This window comes from Lagenorhynchus albirostris, chromosome 12 (genome assembly GCF_949774975.1).
Source record: "Lagenorhynchus albirostris chromosome 12, mLagAlb1.1, whole genome shotgun sequence".
Taxonomy (NCBI): Eukaryota; Metazoa; Chordata; class Mammalia; order Artiodactyla; family Delphinidae; genus Lagenorhynchus; species Lagenorhynchus albirostris.
Window position 1 is genome coordinate 1,704,499 of NC_083106.1, and position 24,703 is coordinate 1,729,201.

Below are 24,703 nucleotides of genomic sequence, written 5' to 3' on the forward strand. Positions count from 1 at the left end.
AACACGCAGTTTCTGTGCTGACCCGACCTCTGGGTTCGCGAGCCTTCCCTGCACCCCGTGATGTCAGATGCTGCAGCGCTGTGGTTGGATCCAGCCCTATAATTACAGCTCCCATTTTGTTGGATTTGGCTGTGCTGGACAAACACAAATGCATCTCCTTCGGGACGCTTGATGTCAACTTCTCCGCCAAACCGAGATTCTTCAAAATGCCCTGAAGTGGAAAGTGTTGGCTTATCGTGTGTCAGTTAAGTCAACAGAGCCGTGCACTTTACTGCTGAAAAGTGACCCTTATTCCTAGGTCATGGCCACTGCCTTGGAAACCAGTAGTAGTTTCCATGGGGAAAGGCTCCTTCCCACAGGGACAAGCCCCTTGATCTACTGTCAACATTGTTAACAGACTTTAGAGAAGCCTGAAATGTACAAAGGATCCCAGAGAGAAGAAGGCTGCTGCCCTCTCAGTCTTACGGCGGCAGGTGATACAACTGAATGATCATCTGGACCCAAGGCACACGTGTTCCTTTAACAATTATTCCTCAGATCATGTTTACACCTCCCCCCAGGAGAAGGCCCATGGAGGCTGGGCTGGGGTCTGCTCTATACACACATAAAAGGCTCAGACGCTCATGTTCAACTCTCGCGTGCAGCATGAATGAACTCTACTTACATTTACATGTAGCTGTGTTAAGTGACCTCAGAAATATTTTAACTCACCCATCTCAGGACGTCAGAAGGGGACACACGTCCTCAAACACCATGTTCTGAAGTTCTGCTCGACCATAAACTCTGAGAGGCAAAGGGAAAATGATGCATTCTTGGGAGAAAAAGAGATATACGTTACTATCCAAATACAGAAACCTGAGAAACAAAATAACCTTATGTGCTTCTCACGTGAACCCCAACACCGTCAAGAGTCATACATTTTGAAACAATGAAAGATTAATTTTATTACTTTTCAAACTAACAGAGGTTAAGAAAGAATAAAAATTGTTTCCTCTGCTGTAAAAATGTAATAAGCGTAAGCAAAGTTACAAATGCTTGCAAAGCAGAAAGAAAAAGCAAGCAAGAAAAAAAGAAAGGATACCATGTAATTATCCCATAGCTAAATGAGTTCCACTTAAGTGGGTCCAACAACAAGGATGTAAAAATCATACTCCGGCAATATTTGATATGTAATACTGAATTTGTATGTTCAAGCTCTTAAAAATATTGTTCTCCTAGGCCCCAGGTTGGTTCAGGCAAGCATTAATACACAAAATGGGACTGGAATGCCGGCTATGACAGGGACAGTCTGTGTGTTTATAAACATGTACAGATAAACCCAAGTAGGAAGTGGCTTCCGGAAACCGTAGCTCACTGCAGCGTGAAGCAAGATGGGAACAACGCCCCACGGGCAGAGGCAGCGATGGGCCGCCCATTGCTGACAAAGCCCCGGTGTGTCATGTGCGAATCGAATATACTTAGATTTTAAGCTTAGTTTTCTGAAATACAGGTTTTTACTTAACTGGAACCAAACTTTTCTTTCATTTTCAAAATGTGTCCTAATGCTCAGTGGAGCCAGATCATGTCTAGAAGCAGGACTGATGTTAAACTTGAAGGGCCTTCCTTATAAAATGCTGCTTATTATACGTGATGAGGAGGGCTTTTTTTTTTTTTTTTTTTTTTTTTTGGCCACACCACACGACATGTGGGATCTTAGTTCCCAACCAGGGATCGAACCCGCGCCCCCTGCAGTGGAAGCGTGGAGTCCTAACCACCAGCCTTCCAGGGAAGCCGCCGAGGAGGACATTTAGAACAAGAGGAACAGGGCTGAACTCTTCAATTAACTTTTCACCGAAAAAGTCCCACCAAAATACAAAAGCAGGAAGAACAGTGAAGGAGTCCAATCTGTGCACCACCAGCTCCTACAATCACCGACTGTCCCCAGCCTCACCTAACAGCCACACCTCACCCCGGAGCCCTCTGAAACTGACCTCAGGTCCAGCTTGTCCGTAAATGTTCTGTATGCATCTCTAAGGGATGATGACTCCTAAAAATCATCACAGTGTTACCATTGTCACGCTTTTACAAATTAACAGTAATTCCTTTATATCATCCAAGATGAGGGTAGCGTACACATTTCTCCAGTTCTCTAATAAGTTTATTTTTCCTGTCAGTTTTTTTTAAGTTAATTTATTTTATTTTACTTTATTTACTTTATTTTTGGCTGTGCTGGGTCTTCGTTGCGGTGCGCGGGCTTCTCATTGCGGTGGCTTCTCTTGTTGTGGAGCACGGGCTCTAGGCGCGTGGGCTTCAGTAGTTGTGGCACGTGGGCTCTAGAGCGCAGGCTCAGTAGTTGTGGTGCACGGGGCTTAGTTGCTCCGCGGTATGTGGGATCTTCCCGAACCAGGGCTCGAACCCGTGTCCCCTGCATTGGCAGGCGGATTCTTAACCACTGCGCCACCAGGGAAGCCCTTCCTGTCGGTTTTTAAGAATCATTGCAGCTGGTTGAATGTCTTCATAGATATTCAGGGGTAGCAAACTTTTTCTGAATAGTAACTATTTTAGGCTTTATGAACATCTTACTTAAAGAGACACTGGAGCCTTTCTCACCAACAGGAGGAGAAGGTGGCAAGCCTGCCACTGCACAGCTACTCACCATGGTACCAAGTCCTCGTTAGCTAACTTGGGACATGAGGAGCACAAAGCAGATGGAACCACTGACGGCTTAGAGGTGATACGGCCAGACATCTGGGCAAGCCAAAGCCAAAGGATGAAGAAAATCACCAAATCAACAGCAGAATTTAGCAAAGTAGCAGGTTGTACAATTCATGTACAAACCCAATAGCATTCATATATACGAACAAAATGAGCTCCCTGATATAACGGGAGAAAGACTGTATACATGATAGGAAACAAGAAAATAGAAAAGCAAGGTGTAGATTTTAATAAGAAATGTCTAAATCCTTTATGAAGAAAACCTTAAGCCCCTCCTGAAAGACACATAATTCAACTCAATGAATGAAAAGATACGCAGTGCCATGTCCTTGGATATGAAGTCCCAACATGAAGACGTTCGTTTTTCCAAAGTTAGCTTATAAATTGAGCTGAACGCCCCCCAAATACCACATATACTATCAGGTTTTTTCTGAAGCTAGACAATTTGATTATAAAACTTATTTAGCAAAATCAAAGAGCAGAATAGAGAGGAAAACCCTGGGGGAAGAGCAGTGGGACGTGGAGTTGTGGTGAAGCCCATGCTTCGGGGAGAATGGTCAGGGCACGTGGTGAATAGACAGACCCTGGGGCAGAAGAGAAAATTCAGAAACAGATACAACTGCAAAGAGCAATGTACTCTCTGATAAAGGGGACATCCCAGGTTAGGGGAGAAGACGTGATTTAATGGGTGGTACTGAGGTAACTGGATAGACACTGAAAAAATAAAACTGGAACCATTCCTCATACGGTTCATTCCAAATGGGTCATGAGATTTGATTAATGTAAGAAACCCGGCCACTGCAACTACTGAAGCACATGGGTATATTTGTCTATTACCCGGCAGCCTTTGTAACTACAATTATGTCAAAGGGGAATAAGAGACGCTTGCATGGCTGAAAGATACCAGAAGCAAAGAAAAAGATACAAGTGACAAACTAGGGGAAACAGCTGCAGCTTCAATCACTGACAAAAGGTTGATTTCCCTAAAAATAGAGAAGAAAAAATGTAGAGTATCATAGAAAGAGTATCCCTTATATTCCTTAAATTTCTTATATATTCCTTCTATTAGAAACCCTTTCTATGTTTTTATAGGAAAACAGCTAGAGATATGAAGAGTTCACAGAAAAAAAGAAATGCCCCTAACTCAACCACGTGAAAGGACGTGGGGTCTGACTCGGAAGGGAAGCCACGCAGAGATGTCGTTTCTCGCCACAGCCGGCAGCCACCCCGAGGCCGACAACGGGCCCCCAGGGGAGCGATGGGGAAGCGGGTTCTGACAGGTGAGCTAAGCAGGTAGAGGAAAGGCAGGCCCAGGTGGCCGGGGGAGGCCGGCCCTTTCTCTCCTTCTCTCCCTGGCTGCTCTCGCTCAGCTGACGGTGGAGACCCAGTGGCCAGCGCACCTGCATCTCTGCGCTCAGCCCCGCGTCCTGCGCTCCCCGGCACGGTCCCCACATGCAGCTCTGACCGTGGGGCCTATCTTCGCCTTACCTGTGCCCGTCGTACCTAATAGGGTGTCTTGCCCATAACCGGGGGTCAGTCAACGCTTGAACTTGAACAACTACACGTAGAAATTACTACGCATATGTTGGTAGGTACATCACGGCATAACCACACACAGTAAGAGAACACAGCCGAGAGGCCTCCAGCTGCCTGATACGCAAATTATACTCAGAACAATAAAAGTGACCTATTTTTCCCATTGCATTCTGGGTCAATTCCTGTTACTTTCAGTTTGTTTTTTTAAAAACAATACTATTTTATTCTGCTTACGAGACCACTTTCTTCTGACCATGGGGCCATTTGTAGCTTCCCAAGTGGTAAAGCCTGTGCTTTCCCCTGCACCCACGTTTACTTTTAAAAAGGAGTTAAGTGCTGAAACTGTTGAGATTTTCCTTCAGAACTGAAATAAAATATTGTGACATTTACTAGTTCCATAAAAAGCTGTTAGAAAATAAACAGCGTTGTGGTTTGCTAAGACCCACATGCCCCACCGCCTGTACAGTCAGCTGATCCTGCGTCCCGAGACCAGAATCAGCCCTGAGTGCAGAGGTAAATCTCAGCTTTTCCTCTCACCTAGTTGTGCAGCACGTTACACACGTTCCTTCCTTTCTCTTTGGGCTCAGCCCAAGCTCCACAGCGAGGACCCTCCCCTTCAACCTGAACCCTGTGTATGGCCACTGAGACGCCAACCAAGGAGGATGCTCCCGTCTCAGCTGACAGAGCTGGTGCCCCCTCCCCGATCCCCAGACGGGGCGGGTGACCACTGGCGACTTCCCCGCCTGCAGTGGCCCCACCGCCGTGTCCTCCTCTGTTGAGAGCTCGGTCACGGGCAGCTGTGGGAGTGGATGCTGCCACATTTGGACACTGCAGGGTCTCCTGGTGCTAAGTGCTGGTATCCCCAGAGAGGCGATCCTTTGCCGTCTCAGCGTCAGAGGTAAGATGCTCCAGGAGTCATTCCTCGGCTGCACGCGCTTGTTGACTCAGCCTCGACTTCTGAAGCATCTCGATTGGTCCCTCTTCTCCACACCTGCTAAGGGACTAGTTCATCCACCACCCAGGCCGATGCAACGGCCCCTGACCATCCCCCAGCTGGTCACTCTGTCCCAAGACTACAGCCCTTCTAGCGTACTCTAGACATTGCTCCCATAGAGGTATTTCCAAAATGTAAATTAAACAAGGAGGGAGTGAATGAAATCACTGGGGCTGGAGAGAGAGGTCTGAGGAGGAACGAGTGATGCAGAGTGTGTCACCGTGGGGCCACTTAGGTCCTGATGGCAAGTGACGCACTGGATATGTCCCGGGAGGTCCTCTGCTGGCATAATGAACACCCTGAGTCCCTTCAGTAGGGCGGATGGGGGTGGACACCAGTCACGGCGGCCTCAGCAGTGAGGGAGAGGTAAGCTCGGTGATGGGGGCCTCCGACCATGGCAGAGCCGCCGAGATGGACGCAGGGAGGCGTGGGTGCCTGGGTTCTAACCCGCTTACCAGGGGAGTCACTGACTGACTGAGACATTGTCTCTCCACGGAGGCCTCGTCGGACGCCGGAATATGTTTCAGGAGGTGTAATTCCGATATAACGCCAGCGATGTCCCCTACAGCAGAAGGAGCTCTTACATCCTTTCCGCTCCCAGACTCTGGAGGAAGGTTGGGGAGAGCTCAGACGCTCACCAGGACCGAGGCTCTGACGCAGGTGAGAGGCCCGGGCCCAACGGCGGGCGCCTGGCCCTGGAGTCTGTCCGCCAGCCGGGTCCCGCCCACTCCACCCCCCCACCCCCCACCCCACCCCCCACCCCCCGGGGCATAATTTCCTTTTTCTGTTGCCGCTCCTTTAACATCAGGCCAAAATGTAACCCTAAGGACGAGCTGCCCGGAACACACACCCCAAAGGGTTTTACTGATGTCCTCAAACACCTACGTTTTAACCATAAAGAAAAACAAGCGAAAACTGCTAAGGTTTGCAGTGTTTCACCCGAAAGCTCCAGGGACACCATATGAGGAACATACAAAGCCATGAAAACAAGGCTGAATCCAGATCTCCCTACGACCGTTTAGAATGTCATCCCACAGTATGGTGACTAGATTTTAAACAGCGTCTGAGATGATTCCAAGAGCAGAGTTTAATTTTCCAAACACAGCTTCAGTGTTCTCCCTGCCTGTGCACATCCCACAAACAAACAAGAGTCTTTCCCTTGGCCTTGTAGAGTAACTCCCTTTTATCACAGTCCTCAGGCTTTTGACCGCTGGAGATCCTTCCTTTCCGGATGCACCTGGGCTGTGCAGAGCCGTGGGGCCGGACACCGGGCTTGGTCTCCAGACCTCACTTACAGCCTCCGCCTCACGGAACAGCCCAGATGGGGTAACACGACAGGGGTGCCTGGCTCAGAGCCAGTGATCAATGACGGTTTTCCCTTACGTCGAGCTGCTTTATCGTCTATTTTCTTATTTGTATCCAACTCCCTAGGAAGCTTTCAAAGCATCTGGGGCATAAAATTCTTTGCCATCAACTCAGTCGTCAAGTTTTAGAGCTAAAAGTAAACTTTAATCCAAATCCCACATTTTCCAGAAAGAAATCTGAGGCCAAGCGGAGGCAAGTGAACCACATTCAGAAGGAAAGCCCAGGCCTCTGGTTCCCCTACAGGTTCTCCCCAACCCCTGGTGCCTCTCTCAGGCTGTCTCAGCGTTTTCTGAGCCTCGGAAACCGCCCTCACCAAGGTCAGTGGGCCTCAGTCATGCCCTGGTCCACGTGCACCAGGGAAGGTTAGCCTCCACCTTCCCGGGGGCGGGGCGGAGCGGAGCGCTGTGTGACGTCACAGCAGATATCGGAGTCCTCCGCTGCAGTCAGCACTCAGCACCACCTTTGGGGGTGCACATCCTTCTCCTGAGATGGGCCCTGAGTTTGCAGACCTAGAGCGATGATCCTCTCCTGGAGGGGATGTCGAGTACCAGGGCCCCAAGAAGACGGCCTCCAACGCGTCACCGCGCCTTTGCCGGGCACCTGCACCGGTACGGATACGTCTCCGCAAAGCCAAGTTGAGTATAAAAACTCAGTCCCCCCAGAATACAGCTAAAACCCACCAATGACTTCTTGCGAGCAAATACAGACAGGTCCATACGGGGTGATGGATTCAGAGAAGTTTGGACATCATTAAAGTAAATACGTAGGCACAGACTTTGAATCACCCGAAATCTCCACGTTAAGAAACAGAGCGACCAGATGGTAAAACCAAAAATCCACGCTCTTTACTATAAAAGCGAGTGACCTGCAGACCCCGAGCAGGTGGGGAGGTGGTGGCTGGACGTGAGGTCGCCCACAAGAGCAGCAGGGTTGTCCCCGAGACCGCAGTGCCCCTGGGGCGGGACTTGGAGCAGCTCCCGTTGGGCAGAGACGGATGATTCGGGCGCCAGGACTACTGCTGTGGACGAAAACCCACCGATACGCTTCGATCCACAAGCTCACATGACGCTCAGCGAAAACCTTCACTGGTGCCACTGCAGGAAGCCAGGAGCCTCCTCCTTGTTTGGAAGATGGCGCGTCGTCCCGCCGTCCCTGGGTGACGGTGCTGCTGGAGGACCAGGGCGTGGGGAAAGCAGCTCTTTCAAGGTTCCAGCACCACATCAGCATGTTTTGCATCCTCGCTGTTGACGCCACCACCAGACCCACCACCTTCCCCCTCGGGATTGAACCCGGTCTGGCCAAGCCTCGGGGTCAACCTGCCACTCTGCAATGCACAGAGGACAGAGGAACACGCTGGGCGGCGGCAAGGACATGTCGTCAGCATCACGCGGACGGTGCGAAATTCCCAGGTCCTGGGCCCCGACTGCTCCACAGACAAAACATAGGGAAGAGAGGAGAGGCGCGAACCAAAGGCCAAGAAAACTTAAGGACTCAACCTGACAGCGGGCGGGGCTGAACCACGGTGTTTGGGGACGTGCCCTCGGGCAGCAGACCACAAGGATCTGAAACCGGGCGCGTCTGACCAGGTCCACGCAGTCTCCACCCCGTTCCCCAGCAGCCAGGCCGGGTCACACACGTCCTCCTGGCCGGAACTGGCTCATGCGGCGTCCAATGCCCATGTGGGCCTTCCCACCACAAGCACAAGGCAGCGGACAGGTGCTTCCACGCTGCAGGACAGCGGCAGGAGCGGGACCCCTCCCGGGGTGGCCATGAGAACAGACACCGAACCGAAGCAATTTGCACAGGACCTGTGACCACAGAGCGAAGGGCGCAGAGCGGGGTGGGGGGGGCCCAGCTGGGTTGTCCATCTTGGTCTGTAGGCACTTTTCCACATGTCCCGTGAGTGTGGAACCTTCCGGAAGCCTGTTCCTAGTCTGTGCTCTGAATTCCAGTGGGTGATCCATCTGTCGATCTATCGGCTGCTCTGCGTGTCCGCTGTCGCCCTGTGCACCTCAGCTCGGAGCGACGGGCAACCTGCCGCTGGGGTTGGTTACATCTTTCTTCCTCTCGTTTGTGAATTTCTGCCTAACGGGCAAATCCACTTCACTAGTTGGTGCTCGTCTTTGGGAACACGATGTCTGTCACCTCACAGCTGCTACGTGTAGGACGGGCAGCTGGGACTCTGCCCGGAGCACCCCTTTCCCTCATGGCTGGCTCCGCACTTGCATCCCCATGGTCCTCAGGGCCAGGAAAGTGACACCCACTCCCTACCTACCCACATCTACCGCTGCTCACAGCTGCCTGGCTTCAGTTGTAAGGCAAATACCACACGTACGGTACCTCTCACCAAGTGCCAAAGGGTGCTAGTACATTTCTTATGATGACCTCAGAATAAAGAGGCTTGGTGTCGCGCTGATGCCACCAGGAGGGTTAGTTCCAAGCACATCGCTCACGACACTCATGTACGGCACACGACAAGCTTCTTTTTAAATTAACTTACGTAGCAATAGTAAGTAATATTGTTTTACTGCTAAACTAATGAGAGAACACAAGGAATGATGTCCATTTCCTACTGGAGTTTTTTTTAAGCAGCTGGAAGAATAGATTTATTAATATTTTCATGTGTTATTAACACGTTATTATGTAGCTCCTGGTTCCTTCTGCTTTCACAGTGTGGTGGTGACCGAGGGGGGACCCTGCACAAGGGTTCCTGCGCGTCCAGATGTCCTCCCATACCCTCTGAGATCAGGAACATGGTCGGGGGAAGGTCCGCTCTCACAGCTCCACGTGCGTGTGTGTGCGCGTGGATCATGGTAACGAGGGCTGAGCGGCATTCCGTTGTGTATGTAGACACATGCCACGTCTTCTTTATCCGTTCCCCTGCTGATGGACACTCAGGCCGCTTCCACGTCTTGACTATTGTAAATGATGCCGCCATGAACATTGGGGTGCAGGTATGTTTTCAAACGAGGCTTTTGTTTTCTCCATACCCGGGAGTGGAATTGCTGGATCATCCAGTATCTAATATAATATTGTAAGTCAACTGTACTTCGATTTTTAGAAAGGTAAGAAGGGAAAATGATTCTCAAAAATAGATGCCGCTAGATTTCCACAGTGGCTGAGAGGGGACAAGACACCACCGGGCTGGCCCAGGGACCGTGGTGTCCGCGTGGTCAGGCCATCCCCTGAGGCTGAGCAGGGCCTCCTAGAACTTCCTGACTGCAGCCGCGTGCAGGCTCCCCTGATCTTCAAGCTCCCCGGGTAAGGAACCGCCACAGATTGCTTCATAACTGGCACAAAACCTCTTCGCTAAGTCCAATTCTGCTACCAACTAGTTACGTGACCTTGAGCAAGTCGTTCATCTTTTTAAAGTCTCGTCGTCTGCCGTCAGTCAAATGCGCTGGTGTGGAGGCTAGTCCTAGAGGGGCCTTACGATTATGTGATTCGTTGAGTCTGCGGATCTAAACTTTGGGTTAAATTCTTTCATAAAACAAGAAAATATTAGGAACTTTCGCTACAGTAAAGGAAAACACATGATGAAAGAGAAGATCATTTCCCGAAACAAACTGGTATAAAACAAGCCCACGCCACGTGTACACAGAGCACCGCGCAGAAGACTCGGCAGAAATTTCTGGAAGAAAAGCAGCGTCCTTCCCTGAACACAGGTGATGAGGGACAGATCCTCTCCGTCAACCTGATTTAAAGATGTAAAACAACCCATCAGTAGAAGAAAATGTAAAATACAGAGAATCAGTTTGAAGTAAACTGATGGAAACTGAAACAACTTCTTCCTTAAATCCTTGTAATACCTTAAAAAAATCCAAGTCTTTCTCTGCCCACAGTCTGTAAAGCCATACTTTGTTTTATAACAATTTTCAATTCCTCAAAATGGTTCATATTTGAGAAACCAAATCCTGATTCTAGCAAAGCCCCTTTTAGACGTAGAACTTTACAGTAGGAAAGAGCAAAGCTTCAACGGTCCTGGAGAAGTAAAGTGACAAGAGTTACATATTCGGCCCGTGACTCGGGTCTCGTTTCCATGGAGATCTCTCTGTCACGGTGCGGATGAGACACGCCAGGGCCCTGGGCCGAGCCGTGGTATACTGGCTTGGTATGATTTCAAATCCACTTGCTGATGGCAAAAATGAAACTGTTTTCAAGAGTGAAGTTGTTTTGATCCCAGAATGAAGTTGCTTCTAGAAGTGAGGTGTTTTGCCGTAAGGATGAGGTGAGCTGTGTCAGGATGCTGTCCTATCATCTTGTCACTCATCCAGCAGCCGAGGGGCCCCTGCGGGGGATTCTTCTCCATAAGAAGAGAGGAGGCAGCATCTTTGGGGAGGAGACACTTGGGACCATCCGAGTGTGTCCCTTCTGGGCAGGCGGCCTTTCGCTGACCCAGCCCCGGAAGACCTCGGGGCACTAGCTCCTGCCGAGGTGAAGGCTGGGTCCAGCCACGTGCTCCAGCCACGGGGACTCTGGGTTTGCGTCGGCGCCTGGATCGGCGTGTGGTTGGTGAGGTCGCCCCTCCCCAGAGCCAGCTTCTAGAAAGGCTCACTTCAATCTGCACTTTCTTTCATCCCCCTTACCTGGAACAACGTGTGATCAACCTGTCATTTGTTTGTAGGGTGTTACTCCCTTACGGGCTTTTTAAGAGACATTATCCTGTGTGCTATGGGCTTATGAAATTCTTTTCATTCCCACAGTGAACCTGGGTTAAGTAAATTATTGGCAAAGACAATCTCAGTCTCTGAGGATCATCTGCCCAGAAACAGACCAAGCTAGAAATGTGCGTTTCATCGTTTTAGTCACTCATGTGGTGAGTATGTTTGGAGAGGCGTCTGTGCCACACCCTTAGCGGAGTTTTCAGGTGAACAGAAGAGACGTCAGCCTGCCTGGACCAGCCTCAAGATCTGGCGACACAGACAAATTTAACGAAAGAATCGTACGAAATACTTTGAAGAACCTCGAAGAAAAATACAGATACGGTGAGACTGCATGAGAGAGTGTCCTCGTTAGACTGGACACCAGGAGAGGTCTTCCTGAGCCCGTGATGCTTACTGTGAGGGTGGGCAGGTGAGCCAGGTGGGCGGGGGGAGCATCGGGACAGAGAAGGGCGTGTGCTGAGGCTCTGAGGCAGCACAGGGCTTGTGGCGTTCAAGGCCATCGGAGGGACAATCGAGAATTCGTTCTAGAAAGTTTATGTCTGAGACCCGAATGAGCCAACCCAAAGGCTCTCACACAAGCCAGGAATCTGTTCTTCCACAGCGGATTATCAAACAGGCAGGTGCAAACTAAATGAGAAGTGCAGATGGGTAACACTGACGACAGTCCCTGAGAACTAGGGCAGGACCGGGACTCTCCAGCTGAGACTGATTTTACTCATAGGCTGAATCCAAAACGCTTCAGTGTGGAATTCGATTGCTCATCGAGATGAAGTGCTGTGTTACACGCCCAGTACAAACGCAAGCTCTCTTTAGACTTTTGGAAATAAAAACAACGTGGGAGCCAAGAGCTACAGTGTCACAAAACAGTTCACTTGCGTTCTCAGCAGATTTAATGACATGAAGTCTTGTAACAAGCAAGTCAATTAAAGTTAAAAAAAACAACTTGGATTCTGCTGATTTTCTACAACATAATCCAAAATGCCCCAATCAAAAGAAATTTTCTTATCATGATGGGTAAAGTATTTTCTTAAACCCTCAAACTTCTGAATTTGAAGATTCCGTGGAAATTTTACAGGAACGGGAGGGCCCGTCAGGATAATGAAGATGTAACCAAGCACAGCAACAGGGATGAGCCTCCACCACGTGCTGGGGGCAGGTAGGGGAGGGGGCAGGGGCGAGGGGAAGGGAAGGGGGAGGGGTGGGGAAGGGGGAGGGTGGGGCCGATACCCTCCCACTGAAAGCTCCTCGCGTTGACCAGGATGCCCTCAGAGCTCGGAACATGTAGAAAAGGCAGTATCTTAACCACAGATACTCAGTGCCTTCACCTACGGGGGAGGTGGTAAGACGGTCCCCAGGACCCGCTCTAACCCAAACTCCTAATCATGAGAATTAATGGGTTCCCTTCTGCTCACCGCAGTAATCCTGGTACTGAAGGAGACATACGGGCGTAAAATGATGGAAGAAAACGTACTTAAAACAAGGAATTTTGAAAGCGCTCGTTTTATAAGGAAGTTTACAATCAGCTACAACAATTTTCACGGCTTCCTTGTAAAAAATAAAGCCATCAATCCATTAACTGAAACTACTTTAAAAAGAGTTGCTGAAGTTAACGATGTGTCACCATAATAACTGATTCAGAGGACAGGCCTTGTGGACAAGGGCAGGGATTTGGAGGAATCAATACACGACAAAAACACCTTCAAAACGGTCACTGTCCTCTAGGGGGCCTGGGACTTTCACATTCAACGAAAATGATCAATAGTAACTAAAACGTTAGCATTTTGTATGCTTTCCAAATTCATTTTGTGACCGTCATAATAAAGCTAGAATTAAGTCCAAGCCCAACATCTTTTAAAACTTTTATTTATGGAGATTTTCAAATATATACAAAAATGGATGAAGCAGGATAATGAACCCTCAGCCAGCGTCTTTAACTTGTGGCCAATCTTGTTTTACACATATTCCTACTCAACCCGCCTCCCTGTTGTCTGGCGTATTTTTTAATTAAATGTCAGACAACATAGCATTTAATTTCAGTCTGTATATCTAACTGATAGGACCTTTTTTAAAAATATAACCACCAGGCCATTAATCTTACCGTATAAAGTTAAAACCATCCAATACATGTGAATTCTTCCTTGGTTGTCTCCAAAATGTCTTGGTAGTGGCTCCTTCAAACCAGGTTCAAAGGAGGCCCCACCACGGTGGTCCTGGGCCTCGTAAGCCCCCGTCCTGCAGCACCCTCACGCCTTCACTCCCGCCTTCTGACGTTATTCACCCGTTAGAGGAAGCAGGTCATTCGTCCTGCGAAACGTCCCCATTCTGACTTGGCGGATCGTGGGTGGACGCTGAGATTGACCGAGAGCAGCAGCCTCGGTTACGGAGGCCGTGGGTGGCCTACGGCCGCCACCTCCAGCCCCTAATGACCGCGAGGTTTGCTTCCAGAGAAACCAGAGTGCTTAGGGGGCCCAGAGGCCCCCCCGCACCGTAAAGATCCCGTCAGCCCCAGTGGTCTAACACCTGTTGATGACCGTTACCTAGAGTCATTAGGGGTTTCAGATCGTGATTTTCTAATTTTATCATCTACTCTGAGTTTATTCACCAGACTCTCCTAATAAAGAAGAATTTCCCCTCATCAATGCAGAAGAGGCATCACAATGTTTACTTCTTTATCATTTTTTAGAATAAAGGCCTGATGCTCTAGCCCTCTCCCAAGGTGATCCATGAGGTTTTAAAATAATAATAACTGTGAACTGAAGGCTTTCACAGCAGTGTGTATTTCCGTCTGCTTCAGGCACTGCCTAAGCTCCATTATTCCATCCGGCGTCTGGGGGCGCCCCGCTAAGCTGATTCTGCATCCTCTGACGCGACCCCACTGTCCTGACGCTTCACTTCCTGTGCAGCACAGCCCTTCTGGCGCCCAGGACCCGCGCTCCCTCAAGGAGTCCCACTGCCCTGTACCTAGAGACCACCGTCTGGGTCCCCGCTGCCACTCCTAGGCCTTTCCTAGAGACAAAGATAAGAAACAGGTGGGTTTTAAGGGGAAAACACAATCATGAGTTCATAGTAGAAATGCCTGTTTCAAATTTAAAACTACTAAGGTCATACTTAACTTTATTAGTTTGATACTTGTGTTTCTTTTCTTATGCTACAAATTTTAGGACTCACTCACACGTGCACTGATTGATTTGGGGGCTGGAAAATTAATGAAAGCGAAGTGACTTTCCTCACGCTGAGCTACAAGTGAGAAACCTTATGTGTTCACGTGGGGAAGTGCACCCGATGCTGCGTTAATTTCCCGTCTGATAGAAATCAAGAAACAGAAGCAGTCTTCATTAACTAAGAAAGCATGAATAAAGGAGGAAATTCTTTTACATTCATTCAGCCTCTGAATCGCTCTCAATGGTGGGGCTATTTGAACCATCCAATAGGAAGCTTCCAAACACAATGTGTTAGGAAACTTCACTCACGCCATCCACTGCGTAGGCGCTCCTCCAGACACAGAGCTGAGGGGGTGAGACAACATTTAAAATACACATGACGATGGAATTCTTTCTGAAGTCCCTCTGCTTCTCCAGCACTGGGGTTTATTTCCTGCTCCCTCCCTTCTGTTCCCTGACACCTTCTCGCACCCAGGTGTCCATTTTTCTATCCTTTTCCTACCTTCATCTCTCCTCCCTCCTTTTTACCTTCCCTCGGCATTTTTTCTCTCATACCTCTGCTTTGTTTCGTATTTTTGTATTCCCTAGTTGTGTTGTGTGATACGTGCGTCTATATTTAAATACCTCCCAAACGTACAGCCTGAGGTTAGAAGCTTGGGGGCGACTGAGACAGAAGGAAAATTATACCAAGGTCTACGCCTTCAGGAGCTCAGGTATTTGAAGGCAATCATGAATCCGGAAAGAGGCAACACGTTTCAAAACTAAAATTAGGGACTTCCCTGGCGGTCCAGTGATGAAGATGCTGCGCTTCCACTGCAGGGGGCAAGGGTTCGATCCCTGGCTGGGGAACTAAGATCCTGCATGCCACACAGTGTGGCCAAAAAAAAAAAAAATCCACTAAAATTAAATGAATGTAAATATATAGGAGCATAAAAGATAGTTCACAAAGCCTCTTGTGAATCTGTGTGAAGTTGATCAGCCCAGGGCAGCGCTGTCCGACAGAGCTTTCTTGTGATGATGGAAATGTACCACGTGAACTGTCCAGCAGCACCTGAGATGTGGCCAGTGCAACTGAGAAACTACGCATCTAATTTTATTTAACGTTTATTCATTTAAAGTCACAAAACTACATGTGGCAGGAAGCTACCTTATCAGGCAGCACAGAAGTAGATTAACAATGTGACAAGGCACTCTGTAAACACCGCTCCAAAAGCACGTTCGCGGACACATCACATTTTAGGACCACTGACCGCGGGACTGCACAGCTGTACTAGACGTGTCCTGTTGTCAGGACCAGTCAACGAGGATGCTAAGGACTAAGGTGGCAAAATAAAAGTCTTGAAGGAGGGGCTTCCCTGGTGGCGCAGTGGTTGAGAGTCCGCCTGCCGATGCAGGGGACGCGGGTTCGTGCCCCGGTCCGGGAAGATCCCACCTGCCGCGGAGCGGCTGGGCCCGTGAGCCATGGCCGCTGAGCCTGCGCGTCCGGAGCCTGTGCTCCGCAATGGGAGAGGCCACAGCAGTGAGAGGCCCGCGTACCGCAAAAAAAAAAAAAAAAAAAAAAAAAAGTTCATCCTTACATTTGTTCATGTGGTACACTCGGTTGGGCGTATCAAGACGATACCTTTTAACAGCATCCTGGGCTAAATCCCTCAGGCATTTCAGAAGGTTTCTGAGATGTGGTACCTTTGCTCATTATCCGGACCCTCCGAGGGGCTCGTCTCAGCGCGGAGACGTTGCAGAGACGGAAACAAAGAATCAGAACCGGGCTGAACCTCCATCCAGCACAGAGATGAAGCCGCACCTTCCTGCATTCTGGGGACTAAGAAAGCTGAGGCTTATGCTATCTTAGGAATGAATTCATGGCAAGATCGTGTTGAGTTAGCCACACAGATGTGGCTCTGTTTCCACCAGGCAGTGCCTGGGTCGCTCTGACGACGAGGAAGTTACTGCCCCCGGGCGAGCTGTGATTCACTGCCCCACAGTTCTCCCCGGGACTGCGCTGACATCTTTCACCCGTTGCCCTCCGACAACTGCAGGAGCCTCTACCTCTTCCACAGGCCAGCTTGTCGGAAACTGCTCAGCGACCTCCAGACACCACACTCTCCGCTCACCCCACCGGCCCTCACTGCTCTGGGCCGCGTCCACCATCGTCCTGAAACGGCTGAAATCAACCCAGCCTGTTTGTATCTTTCCTGAAGCATCACGTCCGGGGTGAGAAGCACGTCTGTAGCTGCGGGTAACGGCGAGGAGAGGAAGGGGCTCCCCGTCTGGCACTCGTGCATCCTCCTGTCCACGCAGCTGGGCAAGCCACTAGCTCGCTCGGCAGCCACGGACGTGAAGGACCAGTGCCCCCAGGGTCGCCACAGACACCCTGCGCCCCTGGTGCCCAGGGGGCTCTGGACCCACTCAAGGGAGCCGTCAGCTCCTGCCCCGTCCCTCAGGCTATGGAGACGTTCCCGGGAAAGCAGGAGAAATAGTAGCAGGAAGGCAAACCTGCCAGAAGCCTCCACTACCCCAAGCCGGAATCCGGCGTGTGCGGAGGGACGCCTGCGGGGACTCACAGGACAGCAGAGACTTAGGGAAAGGAGGGGGAGGGACAAGGCAAGGGAAGCTGGGAGAAAGTGGATGGACGGGTGACGCCCGGTGACCTGGGAGGTTATTACCCTGTGGAGTGACGGGTGCCACCTCCCAGGAGGGGACGGCCGCCCTCACGCCATCTGCCCCTGGGCAGCCAGAAGCCGGTGGGAGAAGCCTGGAAGGCGAGGGGCAGCGACCCCAGAGGGCGCTTGTCATCTGGGCTTTTGCCGCAGTTGGCGAGAGGGTCCACTGGCGACAACCGCGCAGATGGTGGTGACGACGTCAGTCCCAACATGTTCATTTCTACTTAAAAACTGACTGCAGCTGCAGTGCCACCGTTGCTGGCGGGACCGCATTCTCTCTCTTGCACCTGTGCACTTGGCATTTTGGGGACAAGTCAGTAGAGGCTGCCGCTCTAACCTGTTGAGCTATTTTGATATTCAACATATTTGCTATCTATTCCTTTCAAACTCGTATCTTCAAACATAATCAACCTGCCTTTTTATTTCCATCAAGTCACATGTAATTAGGACCCAAAGAGTCAGGGGCAGAGCCCAGAGGACGTCCCTAGGAGCCTCACCCTGTTGTCACCTGTGCCTGGATCGCTGGCCGGGTGGACGGGGGCTCCTTGCGGGAAGGGATTGTGTTCCCCACGTGTCACCCACCAGCAGAGCATCGTGCGGCCACGTCGGCTCCCGCTGCCACTGCTTGGTCACGCCGTGCGGGAGCGCTCCAGACGCCCCGCCTGTGCCCGCCGCGCTGCCGCAGGGGCAGGGCCACCCCGAGTTAGAGCAGCTCCCAGATGGGTCCCCAGCCCCCTTCCTCGGCACCCAGGCCACTTGAAATACAACGTGTCAGCCTCGTAGCAGGACATGCGTCTCCGGACGGTGGCCCGTGGACGCTCCCCCCATCCTCACAACCCGCCCCATGGTGTGGACGGGGGAGCATGCACGCGGAGGATTCCTGGGGCGCCACCGGGTGGGGGGCGGTTACACCTGCGGGCGTGAGGTCCGGGAGTTTCAGGTCACGATGCATCCTGGGGGAGCGGCGCAGGGCTCTCAGAGCGAAGGCAGAGCGGAGTCCACGGAGCCAGAGCCCTCACACGTAGGGGACCCTTGCGCACAGGGCCCGGACCAGCCGCAGCTCAAGGTCATGAAGGCCTTCCTGAGATCACCCAGAGAAAAGGAGCATCGCTCTCGGTGGGGCGCAGGGAGACCCAAGCCGGGGAGGCCGGGACTCAGTCCCGCCTGTGAGCTGGGCCGGCGCTCGGGGCTGAAGGAGCTGGGTGCCCGCGCTCCAGGCTGGCTGGCGGCCCTGCGGGGCCCCTGCCTCTGCGTGAAGCACACTGCCTTTGGTCGGGGTCCCCGTCGTACGTAGCTAGCAGCGCCTTGTGGGGGAGCCGTGCTGCCGGACACTCTCAGAAAGACGGTTCCGACGCTCAGCCCGGTAACTCCTGAAAAGCCCCGAGAAGAGGAAGGAAGCTCCTGTATGTCTTGTTTCAGCTTCTACAAAACAAGAACGTGCATGGGGCGCCCCTGGTGGCGCAGTGGTTGGGAGTCCGCCTGCCGATGCAGGGGACACGGGTTCGTGCCCCGGTCCGGGAAGATCCCACATGCCGCGGAGCGGCTGGGCCCGTGAGCCATGGCCGCTGAGCCTGCGCGTCCGGAGCCTGTGCTGCGTCCGGAGCCTGTGCTCCGTCCGCGACGGGAGAGGCCACAACAGTGAGAGGCCCCGTGTACCGCAAAAAAAAGAACGTGCACGACTAATACAATGCCTATGATTACTAATCATCACAGCATAACCAGAAAGCTTCTGTAAAATAAGGACACAGCCTTAACACAATCAGACATGAATTTATCATGAGCTAACTCTATTCAAAGTTGACGTCCTCAATCACAGACACACACACCGTTGCCAGCCAAGGGTTTCAGTGACGTACGTGCCTGGGCTCACTTCAGACGTTCTGAGCCACGAGATCCGGGCTTTGCGCTTTACAAAGCAGCACATGTGACTTTACATACTTACATAGTTGGCGTATTTAAGAATATCAAGTCTGTCACCCGTGTCCGTAGGAAGCACAGCTCATCCCATGGTGAAGAGCTCGCCTAGGACGTTTTTCCACCTGCTGTTTACTTCCCGTGATGCCCGCCCTCCCCTCCTGGGAACAAAGCTCTAATCTACTATGCAGACCAGCCCCTGGAAGCCAACCGATCACAAGCCATGGGGAGAACAATGCACGCCCGGGATATAAACGTGCACAACGGCATTCCAGGCTCATAAACACTGACGTTTCCAGAGACCTCTGGGAACAACGCAACAATGCAACACAATAGCACCCTACGCGGAAGGTACTCCTTCTTCTTCCTGAAATTACTTGAAGGATTTTTGGCTTGAGGACAGGTCCATGGAATGACAGAACGGAGATGCTACTGTTTAATATCAAACACTCAACTCGTGGAACCTTAACTGAACTGAAACAGCTGTTCTTTGTCTCTTTTGTTAAGTCTTTTCTTGCTATAAAATGGAGATCACTTTAGTATGTTTGGGAAACGTTTTCATAAAACATCAAAATTAAATTGAATTAAAGTATTTTTACTATACGGAATGCAGGTAAAGTTATATCCTTTATTCAGAGATGGATTCATTTTACCCCGGTGGAAGAGAATGGAGAATTCATTCTGTATAAACCCGTTCTAAATACACTAAAGCAGTTCATGCGCGGCAGGGCTGGGAACCGGAACAAATCACCCCTAAGGGCACATTAATCCTGTTTACAGATGGTGTTTCCATTGTTGTAATAATTATCTTTTTTTTTGTGCTTCTAATCTTTACCCTGGTCACATTGTTTGTAACAAAAGGTGAAAAATGCTCTAAACGCACCCACCTTGGAGACCTTCCAGCGGATCTGTGGCTACTTTTCCAGCCTCTTCCAGAAGCCGCGGTCTTTAAGAGGAGCTGCTTTCTTTGATGACCCGCTGTATTAATGCCACTGGATCGACACAGACAAACCCAGTTTTCTACCATTTGACGCAGAAATGAAAATGAGAGCAACCGCGATGTGTGAAGTTCAACCACGTAAACGCAGCGATTCGTCTCACGGCCAAAATGCATTTTCCTTTTCCTATTTTTGCTCAGGACCCCAATCGTGTTTTGAGGCTTAGTCTTCTATGTAGTTTCAGAAAGAACTCCCAAAGTGAACTCCAGCTACAACTGATTATAAAAATGGTAACAATTTTATAATGTAGTCAACAAGGCCAGATCAGTCCCTTGGAATGGAAAATCTATATCTAATACTTGGAGGGGCTTTACCTCCTAAAATTAAGGCTTCTTTTAATTCCATAAGAGTAGATCTACTGGGATAAACCATAATGGAAAAGAATATTTTTAAAAGAAGAATGTATATATATATGTATAACTGAATCACTTTGCTGTGCAGCAGAAATTAACACAAAATTGTAAATCAACTAGACTTCAATAAAAATAAATAACTACAGAGTAGATGTATTTTGACAGGCATGACTTACACAATTCACCAGAAAAGAATCACCCTCACTACTGAACAGCAACATTCATGGTGGAAATGAAGACTGACTTCCGGGGAAATTCTTCCTACCTGGGCAGCGCAGCAGAGCTGGGCCAAGGTCGAGCGCGTGCGTCTCCACCCATGAGGCTGCTCCCCGTGAAGAATGGTGCCGAGCCAGCGGACGACTTCTAGCCCAGGTCCATGTTCACAAAGATCACTCCAGGTGTCTTGTGGGGAGGACAGGAGGGAAGGGGCAGACCGCTCAGACTACGGACAGAGGTCCGTCCATGGTGGCCTGGACGTCAGACTATCACAGTGGGGACAGATCGATGGATCAAACCCTCGGGACGGGACAGGAAGGAGGCTCTGGCCTGAGCCGCTGGTGGGGAGATGCCACGAGGTACTGGGGCAAAGGTAATGAGCTTGGGATTTTGCTTCATTTTGTTTGGTTCCCACCCTATTTATTTAGGTGTTTATGCTCTCACACTACATCCTTATAAGCCAGTAAACATTACAAACAGTTTTTTCCCCAGAACTGCAACCACATGTTCCCATACAGTGAAAACACCTGGTTGAACTACCAATACCACCCACCATCCTGTCATCACCTGCATAATAAGACAGAGTTACCATGTACCCAGCACTGAGATGCACAGCTCAAAAGCCACATGAAATACGGGATGTGCACTCACTTCATTAGCGGGAACCCACTTCTTATCTTCGGGCGGGGCAGAGGGCAGAGACATCTGGGGGGTGATGGGGGGGAGGGACACCATGTGACACTGTCCATGGGGGCAGGTGGGGGACGCGCAAAATAATGCCAGCGGCAGGGGGAGGCCAGGACAGAGGGCCCAAGGCACGTGCTTGGAACAGTGGACATGGAATCGTGAAGGTGGAGCCAGGACCGAACTAGGACAGGGACCAGACGCTGAGCCCTGTGCCGGAAGACCCTCCCAAGGGACGGGTCTCAGCAGCTGAGCAGCCGGGGTTACGGGGTTACGGGGTGGGAGGCTGGTCCCAGCAGGAAGGGCATGCCCACCCCGGTGCTCCAGGGTCGCAAGCTGCACAGGTGTCCTGACCTTGGAGAGGCAGGAAGCCCGACTGTGCAACAGGAGGCCGGCGTCTCTGCCACGAGGGGGGGATACTTGGCAGCGGCTGGGTGAGCAGAGATGGGAGAAGATTTCGGAGGCTTCCCATGGGGGGTGCACACCAGGGAGAGGCAGGAATCAGGCTGGATGAGTACAAACACCGTCACTCGGGCAAAGGGTCCTGGACTTATTTTAGGCAAGTGTGAAACTGAAAACAGGAGTATTAGTCCCGGGCAGGAAGAGCCCCCCTGGGGACGTCGGTGGGCAGGAAGGGCTGCAGTAACCGGCGACATTATCTTAGGGTCAGGACGACAGCTGTCCCCGGGCTGCACGGTTGGGGGTGAAAATGAGAACACCGTTTCGTGGCAGAGTCCTCAGTGCTGGACACGCCATCCACACACACCCCGTCCGCTCCCACTGCGGTTCAGAGGGGCTGAGGCAACGGTGTTGGAAGTTGGGAGGGTGCAGGGGGTGTGGGCCACAAACACGAAGACTTTCTGTTATTTAATTATCAAAAAAGAATACAGGGACTTACAATACAAACGCCCCAAATGTTGCAGACTTCATCTGGCATTCTATAGCTAATGGTCTTAAACGTAAAACAAACATTTTTCTTGGTCTCAGTGATGCTTGGAAAACTGGTTGGCTTATCTCATTTTTCTAGAGAGAAAAAAACGGATGCCCGGGAAGATGAGAAATGAAATTTGACCTCTTATGATGGTTATCTGTGTATCTCTAGAAGTTTGCAAGTGAGACTAGAATTAGGTTTTTCAAGATGGCACGCAACTCGTGCAAAGACTGACAACCATGACAGCCGGGGCCTTGGGCTCCCGAATGCCCACTCCACGCACTGAGTCTGTGGACTCCACCCGGGTTTCCATGCTCAGGGTCACCTCTGCCTCTGGACGGCTTGTTCTTTGCAGAGTGTTCAGAACGACTTGCAGGCACTCCTGGGAAGCCAGAGGTCCTGGCGCCGTCTGCCCTCAGCCCCGCCGCAGGCCCTGGCCCTGCGCCTGCCCCAATGCTCCCCGCAGCCGCAGGAGGCTGTGCTCCCCGAAGACGAATCCCAGTGCCGGCAGGAGAATGTTTCTCCCTTGTCCTGGGTCTTCAGTTTGGGGCAGGACAGAGCATTCAGGTGAGAGGTAGGAAGGAGAAGTCTCTGGAAAATCCCTCCGGTCTCTGAGCAGAGTCTCAAAGGGTAGGTGGGATTGTGGTACAGTGATATGCCAGGAGTAACTTTATTCCGCCGGGGAGGAAAAAATACCGAGTTCTGTACAAATTTTATTTTATTTTTTGGCCGCGAGGCATGTGCGATCTTAGTTCCCTGACGAGGGATCAAACCCACGCCCCCTGCAGTGCGAGCGTGGAGTCCTAACCACTGGACCGCCAGGAAGTCCCTGTGCAAATTTAAAATTGTCACCTTCAAAGGAGTAAGAAGCCTTGAGAGTATGTATTAGTTTCCGGCAGATAAGCTGTCCTTGTTTTGCGTATTTAAGAACTTCCAGAGTCTGTGCCCGTTGTTGCCTCAACCGGTGATGCTGGAACCGTTTGCTAACGTTCTCTTAGTTTACATCAGCAGCTCAGGAAGCAACTGCACTGCAGCGTCTGGAAGTGTGAAGTCGGGCAGCCAGGACCAGCCCAGGGCTGCGGGTCCCCCTTCTGCTGACTTGCCCTGTGGGCCTCACACTGTGGCCCAGACCACCAGCCAACGGCGTGAGCTGAACTCCTGGCCTCGGTTACCCTGTGTGTCCAAAAACAATTTGCCTTATGTAACGCGAAAGCTGGATTCAGATAAACAGAGAAAACCCTTTGACGTGAAGTTATTAATAACAGTCAACACCAGTGGCAAGCACTTAGGAGCGCCCATCCGTGTCTTAGCACGTGACCTGGTCACTGGGCTGCTCGAGCACGTCCACCTGCTTCCATCAGCACCGGTCCTTGGAGCCGGGTGACCCGCAGGCGCTCAGCATGGCCGGTCCACACCGAGACGTGCTGAGTGCAAAACACACTCCGGATCGCCAGGGCTGCGTGAGGAACATGTGGAACGGCTCAGGGATCCATCCTGCACTTCTTGGATATATTGGGCAAAATAAGTTATTTCACCCATTTTCTAAGTGGCTACTAGAAAATTTACTAAAGTTTCCTAAGTGGTTGGCATCGTGTTTTACTGCACCCTCCTTTATCTTAGGACGCGGGAACAGGGTCACAGAGCCGAGCTGCCAGCCTCAGTGCAGACCCGGGTCCCGTCTCCCACCCAGCGCCCCGGGGCCGGGTCCTCACGGCTCCCTCGCCCCACACTCGCGTCTTTGTGCTGCAGCCGGTGCCGACGGGGAGGCGCCTCGGTCCCCGTGGGCGCACAGCTCACGGCGTCGTCAAGGCGATGACCAGGCAGTGACGGCCTGTCACGTGACGGATGGCAGGCAGCGGTCGTGAGCAGCGTGGACCAAGCACAGACACTTGTGTGTCTCCTGGCTCCACCGACAGATGGACACTCTCCTCGATGTGGGGAGCGGCGGTAAGTCCGATCCAGCTCCTGCTGTCTGTGCAGCGACACTCCATCGCCCGAAGCCCCCCCATCGTCCCCGCTGCATCTGGATCTGAGCCCCGGCTGCACGGTCACCCCCGTGCTGCAGCGGCTCCGGAGCAAAATGCTTCCACCGCTGCCTGGCGCCGCTATGTGGTATCACCGGCCCGAGGGGTCTGCTCCCCGCCGCCAGCCCCGCCGAGGGGCGTCTCTCTGCTACTGGGGCCAGACTCCGTCGGTGCCGTCCCTGCCGGGTGCCAACCGGGAAAGTGCCCGCGAGACGGAGGCTCCGTCCTGGCCACCCGAGGGTGGGACCCCCGTCCACAGGCCACTCTTCCTCCTGAGTTCCTGGCATTGACTGGACTCCACTAGTCTTTGGTTGCCACAGGAGATGGGGACCCTGAGAGGAGACCTGAGTGGACGATTCAGGGGGAAGTCAAGCGGCACCCAGTTTCTTCTGAGCCATCACTTTAATTGTATTAAAGATCAATTAAACAACTGGAAAGAATGAGCAAGAAACACCACAAACGGCCCGGAGAGACGCGTTCACTGAAATACGTCGAACTCTACGTCCCAA

General features: G+C 51.4%; 1 protein-coding gene across 1 annotated transcript; it reads left to right on the top strand.

Annotated features, from left to right (window-relative positions):
• The first annotated feature begins 18,020 nt into the window (after positions 1–18,020).
• Positions 18,021–23,690, top strand: LOC132530904 (uncharacterized). Its single transcript, XM_060168388.1, has 3 exons — positions 18,021–18,360; positions 22,458–22,737; positions 23,182–23,690. The coding sequence occupies exons 1-3, from the start codon at positions 18,021–18,023 to the stop codon at positions 23,552–23,554; spliced, it is 993 nt and encodes a 330-aa protein (XP_060024371.1). The 3' UTR covers positions 23,555–23,690.
• The last annotated feature ends 1,013 nt before the right edge of the window (positions 23,691–24,703 follow it).

What these genes read in the sequence shown, in the direction of transcription:
- LOC132530904 (XM_060168388.1), top strand. Translation starts at nt 18,021, where the DNA reads ATGCATCCTGGGGGAGCGGCGCAGGGCTCTCAGAGCGAAGGCAGAGCG. An exon ending in CTTTGGTCGGGGTCCCCGTC is followed by an intron (nt 18,361 to 22,457) that starts GTACGTAGCTAG and finishes CCACGCACTGAG; the next exon opens with TCTGTGGACTCCACCCGGGT. An exon ending in GGGCAGGACAGAGCATTCAG is followed by an intron (nt 22,738 to 23,181) that starts GTGAGAGGTAGG and finishes TTACATCAGCAG; the next exon opens with CTCAGGAAGCAACTGCACTG.